General features: G+C 42.0%; 1 protein-coding gene across 1 annotated transcript in view; it reads right to left on the bottom strand.

Moving 5' to 3' along the window:
* Positions 1-5,701, bottom strand: part of APOO (apolipoprotein O) — a 30,378-nt gene extending 24,677 nt beyond the window's left edge. The window contains exons 1-2 of the mRNA XM_005151485.3: positions 5,653-5,701; positions 1,739-1,849 (exon numbers count right to left, since the gene is read on the bottom strand). Of these exons, the coding sequence (XP_005151542.1) occupies positions 1,739-1,849; positions 5,653-5,661 (120 nt within the window). The 5' untranslated portion in view covers positions 5,662-5,701. The remainder of the gene's footprint in view (positions 1-1,738; positions 1,850-5,652) is intronic.
* Between the last annotated feature and the right edge of the window lie 657 nt (positions 5,702-6,358).

Below are 6,358 nucleotides of genomic sequence, written 5' to 3' on the forward strand. Positions count from 1 at the left end.
GGCAGCTTGTTCCACCCTCATAGTTAAGAATTTTTTCCTGATATCTGATCTAAATCTCCTCTGTCAGTTTAAAGGTATTCCCCCTTCTCCTGTGCCTACATGCCCTTATTAAAAGGCCCTTTCCACCTCTTTTGCAGGCCTTCTTTAGGAACCTGAAGGCTGCTATACTGATGCTTAACATAAAGAGCTTGTATTTTATACCACATTTAGTAGTTTATTATAAACCGACATTTACCCATATAGTTGCATCGAAGTGTAGCTAGCCCTCTTTCCAGGGTAAGTTGGAAAACAACTGTATCTCTGTCACAATTAAAAAAGCTGCTAATCATAACAAAATATATGACAGAGAATTCGTCAAATAATTTCATAGCTTGTGCAGCTGGATTACCCATGCTATTTTGAACAGGCGCTTTACTTCTCATTTCCCTAGGAAATCCGGTCATCCCTGGCAATTATATTCACAATCAGTTTAACTTTGATCCTGTTACACAACATAATAGCCATGTCTGGCATGAGGACAGAAGCATCAGAGATAAGGAAATTCCCATATATTTTATGAAACTAGACAGCTGACAGAGATCCAAACTAACATAGTCTGTGAATGGTAAGAAAGGCAGCCAAAACTCCAGGGCTTGCACATTCTGCTTTGTTGAAGCTCACAGGCAAGCCAATTATTCAGTACATATGTAACTTGAAACTGTTGCCTCATTACTGACTCATGCCAGTGGTGGTGTAGGGCACGCAACAGCCCTAGCTAAGCTTACTTCACTGGGGTGAAGCCAAGAGACTGCTTCAGCTACTGATCCTGTCATATTAGGCCACTGAACTGACCATTCAGACATGTCCAAAAGACCTGAGTGTACACTCGGTTTCACTGCTCATGTAACAACACTTTAGCTTGGGCTGAAGTACTTAAAAGTTTTTAAAAAGCTACAGACTCTCATAGATATAAGGCTTTATTTAGTTATGAACTACAACATTTATTGTATTTTTTAATGTTGGAGACTGTTAAAAGCCTATGCAATAATGCTGACTCTTTAGTTTGACAGGGTGTTGTAAAATTCCAGTTGTGATATAGCCAAGATATTTGTAACATCTTAGAGAAATAATAACAGGGCTTTATTATCACTACTTATTGTATTATGTTGTTGCTTAGGTCTGAATGCTGTAAAGAAAGAAAACTGTAGGCTACTATATCTGATTCAAAGCACAGCCAGCCAAGAATTTTGCCTGGAGGAAAAAAAAATAGAGAATATTTTTAGAAATAAAACCTTGTGATTTTCAGTTTTAGAGGAGAACATATATGAAATTTTATTAGGATGTGCCAACAGTACTTGTAATAAAAAATACATGGCGTTATCTGGATCATAATAAAAAAAAATCCTGTGGATGTGAAATAAGATCACAAGTAAATCTACAAACATCAAAAGGCAATTTTGGCATGAAGAGCAGAAGTCTTTAATGTAAATATCTTTACATTAAAAAAAAAAGATATGAAAAAATATCTTGCACACAAACAAGCCTGATGCTATCAAACAGAGGGCATGAAATGCAACCCTCAGGTAAAAGAAGCAAAACTATATTGACATCTCTGAGAAGCTGTTTTAACGGCAAGAGTACAAAAAGTGAAGAGCTGCACAAAAATGCTTTCACACCTCAAAATACAACGTCTTTCAGAACTCCACTGATACTTCATAGAGACAGAAGAGCACTGGGGCTCTAACCTCCTGGCTCTTACCTCCTCAGTTTTCAGCAACTTCTTTTTGGAAGTCTCTTTCTCTGAAGAAGCAGCATAAACCTGGATAGAGAACAAGCTCAGGCCAACAGGGGTAGCCCCGAGCCGAACTACCTGGAAACATTACAGGAAGACATTAAAATAATTAAATTAAAACAAAATGGCAACATGTTTGAACACATTCATTTAGACAATGTTTATGTCCCCATATATGGTAATAAGTGATACATTAAGATGCTTAGGAGTTCAGAGAAAGGGAAGTATATGGTATACAATCTTAATGCCTTCAGGGCACCCAAGTGATAACACCTAAATTGTTTGAATGGTACGTGTAAAAGGCTAAAGCTAAAGGAGACAGCAGATATGAAAGTTAATCTCATCAGTTTTCATCTCACAGAAACATCTTCTGTTTTGTCTCACTTGAAATATGATTTTCATCATCTTTCTCAGTGTAGATACTAACAACACCATATTCATAATTTAAGCAACTTTGTGAATGTCCATAGTTAGAACCCAGAAGTTCAGCATTTAGATTTAGGAAATAAATGAGACTTACACTTGAAACTATCAGAACATAATTACTGTTCTCTAGGAATTTTAGGAATGTCTTCTACTTTTCTGTGAAAAAGATGAATTACAGTTCATCGTGACAGATCCTTCACTGCTTTTGAACACAAAAGATTCAATCCAGTCACATAACAGCCAGCATGAGTAAGGCGGATAGCATTCTTCCAATATTCGGGGCTTACACTAAATTGTACTTCTTAACAAGAGAGACTGTTTTAACTTAAAAAACAAAAGATAAAAATCTCAGCTGTGTAGTGAATCAAGAATGTACAGAAAGCATCTTCCAACACACACACATCCTTATTAACAGCAGTGTTTAACTCAAGAAACAGCAGTTCAAATGGGTAACCTTTAAATATCTCATTTCTGTTACTGCTCAGACAAAGCATGGAGTCACAACAGCCTGTTTTGTTGTGTCAGCTTACAGCATGAGTATCCAACATGAGGTCTACAGGATACAGCATGAGATCTAACAGCCCATGGCCACCAAAATGAAGCAGTGTGGCTGTGCTGGTGGCATCAGTTCCCAGAAGTCCTGCTGCTCACCTTACCCTATCTCTGGTGGCTGGACACTTCCACCACAAGGCAATTCACCTCGCCAATTTGGCAAAAGATTAATCCTGAAAGAGAAGCAGAGAGCTTTCTGTGGGCTTCGTAATTGAACCCACACATGAAAGAGGCTGACAAGCACCAGAGGAACTGTGTGGCCAGGAAAGAGGGGATGAAAATGGAGAAGGCAGCAAGCCCTCTTCCTTTTCAGAAATAGTAAGGGTATATTACATTGACCTAGCTGCTTGTGAAACTGAACCCTTGGTCAAACCAATACATCCTTCATACTGTTATGATGATTACTGACCTATCCACAGGACAATTACTCTTAAATTTTGTTTCTGTCCACTGCAGAACTGTTACAAAATAGCTCTGAAGTTATCCAGACTGCATGCTTATTCTGTACAGATCAGCACTTGCAGCTTTAATTTATTCCACTGCTTCGCAGATGGAATATTTATCAAACATAACCAAGAGATTCCTCAAACTCAAAATCAGACTATACAATTGTCAAATTTCCTGCAAATGTTCATTTATGTGTAGAGAAACAGCACACAAGAAGTAGGTCATAGGGTTGTTTTTCAGAAAGACATAAGGAATCTGATGGATCAGAAGGTACAGAAAAACTTGCCTAAAACTGAAGTTTTTCCTTATTTGAATTTATGGACTCATTACTACAACACCACAATGAAAAATCACAATGACAAGATCAGCTGTTTCACAGCCAGGGAAAGACAGGAATGATCTTTTATAGTGTTTGCTTAAACAAAGACTTTTCACATACTTTCGTTACCAAGATAAAAAACATGAACACCACTAACCATTAATAGCTGTAGAATCTATTTCCTCAATCTTTCCTTTTTTTTCCAGTGCAAAACTGAAAAGGCAGAAATCTAAATGCATTTTCATTCTGAAAGATATTTTTAAACAGTGTAAATGGTGCTAGATGTCACCAGCAGAAAAAGTAAATCCAAATGCTTTAAATATTTGAGATATTTACATAAAAGATGCAAACAGCAGAGCTGAAGAACAGAAGCACTTTGGTTTCACAAACAAATCAATGATCACAGAACAACTTGGACCAAACACATCAACTGTTCATACTACCAAGATACTGAAGCAAAGACATTTTCCTAAGGTTCCATATATACATTTGAAGCAAAAGAAAACTAACCACTAAAAGTGCATGAATCTCTCCTTAATGTGCTGTTTAAGCTATGCTGCACTGTTTTGCTTCACTGTCTTCCTCAAAGATCTCGATTCTTAACTAAAAAAATGCCTCTAGGAAGAAGAAATCCCATATTCGTTGTCAATACAAACAGGGGAATGGAGAGCTAAAAATTACCTACAACTTGTCTTTTTCCCTCCTGCCTGTGGCTTCTCAGTTCACTTGTTACTGTTACTGTCACCCTGTCAAAAACAGGGAGTGAAAACAAATCCCTAAACACACTTTTGTGAAGGCTGATATTTGTCCTAATGTATGAAGCTGCTTCCTTTTTCTCTTTTTCTTTTCTTCTTCCTATCTCTCAACCTCAACTAAAAAAACAAAATCCCAGAACCCAGACTCTTGGTCCCTCCTGTTCCCTTAAGGACAGTTATCAAGGACAAGAAGCCTCCTTCCCCTTTTGCTTTAGAGGTAAAAAAACAGGTTGGCCTGAAACACTGACATCTGCTTAACCTCAATGACTGCATAAAAACAGTAATATTATGCTCGGCACGTAAATCCACAGGTTCACACATAATGCCCCTAATGACAATTCAGTATTGCTTATGGAATTATCAACAACTCTGGGATAAAATCCTTACATAAAAATTTCAGCAATTGTCCCAACATTAATATATATATTAAAAAAAATAAGTTGTGGCAAAAGACTGCTCGACATATCAATACATTATTATCAATATCTGCCAAAAAAAAAATTAATTCCAAGAATCAAGCATCACCAGTTTCAATTTGACCTAAACATACACCTTGTTTTTACCGAGGGGAGATCTGGGGCTGTTCTTACCAGAGACAAAGACTTTTGAGACAACTACCTGACTTAAACCCAGGGCAGCCACCTTACTCCTTTCCACAGACATAGCTGACAACCCTCATACACTAAAAGGAGACTCTGAAGCCCGTCACAACTGTACGAATCCAGTAACACTAACTACAGCTCTATGCCGCCATATCCGAGAATTAACTTTTAAGTAACGAAATGAGGCCTCCATGTGTGCCTTTTTGTGCAACAGGGACGAGGCACACAGTTTTGAAATGTTAAAATGAGAGACTCTGTATAGCTGTCACGACTAAATCCAACCGCTTGTGGGAGTTACAAAACTTCCGGGACACGGCTGCCACCTAATAATATGGGTTTTAGGGCGGTTTTAGATAGAACGCGAAACAATTCACCAACCGAGTGACCAAAACCCGCCTTGAAGTGGGCGGCGGGAGGAGCAAGGGCCCCTCCGTGTCGGAGCCCCCCAAAGCCCCGGATGCCGCCTCAGCGAAGGACCTCTGGCCGCGCTCCCGCGCCGCCCCCTGCCGGCCTCTCCTCGCCTCGCCATTCCAGACAAGGCCGCCTCCAGGACCACAGCCTGGCGGCACCGCCGCTACCTCACCGCCTCCACGGCAACCGGCACGTCCGGCCGCAAGGCCCCAAGCCCGGGGGCGCCGAGGCCTGAACGAAGAGGCCGCTGCTTGCTTCCACCGGGGCGGGGCCGGGCCGGGCGGCAGGAAGCCCCACCTGTAGAGGAGGGCGGCGGAGGAACCGGCGAGGAACAGCAACGGGCTGCAGCGGGGGCAACAATTTCCTCACCTTGAACATGGCGGCGCCGAGCGGGCGTTAACCACCAGCCACGTCGCGGGCCTATGACGTGAAAGAAAAGGCACCCACTAGGGAGGTGGGACCGCTTGAAAGAGACCAGGCAGTCGGCGCGGCCCCGCCCACCGGCGGAGCAGTAACCTGGCAACACTGAGGGGGCGGGGCCACAGGGCGCGGGGGGAAACGATGGAGATGTAAGTGTAGGACCGGATCTAGGCAATGGTGGTCTTTATAAAGGACCTCTCTTATGGAGACAGGTTGAGAAAGTTGGGCTTGTTCAACCTGGAGAAGGCTCTGGGGAGACCTTAGAGCAGCTTCTAGTACCTAAAGGGGGTTACAGGCAAGCTACAGAGGGGCTTTTTGACAAGGGCACTTAGGGATAGGACAAGGAAGAACATCCTTAAACTGAGAGAGGGTAGATTTAGATTAGATGTTAGGAAAATATTCTTCCCTGTGAGGGTGGCGAGGCACTGCCACAGGCTGCCCAAAGAAGCTGTGGCTGCCCCGTCCCTGGCAGTGTTCAGGGCCAGGTTGGATGGGGCTTGGAGCAACCTGGTCTAGTGGAAGGTGCCCCTGCCTGTGGCAGGGGGTTGGAACTGGATGAGCTTTAAGGTCCCGTTCCACACAAACCATTCTATGATGTTCAGATGTTCAGAGATGTCTCAGTGCCAGCAGAATTCTGATGGGGCTAGAGCATGGA

The sequence above is a fragment of the Melopsittacus undulatus genome, chromosome 2 (assembly GCF_012275295.1).
Source record: "Melopsittacus undulatus isolate bMelUnd1 chromosome 2, bMelUnd1.mat.Z, whole genome shotgun sequence".
Lineage (NCBI taxonomy): Eukaryota > Metazoa > Chordata > Aves > Psittaciformes > Psittaculidae > Melopsittacus > Melopsittacus undulatus.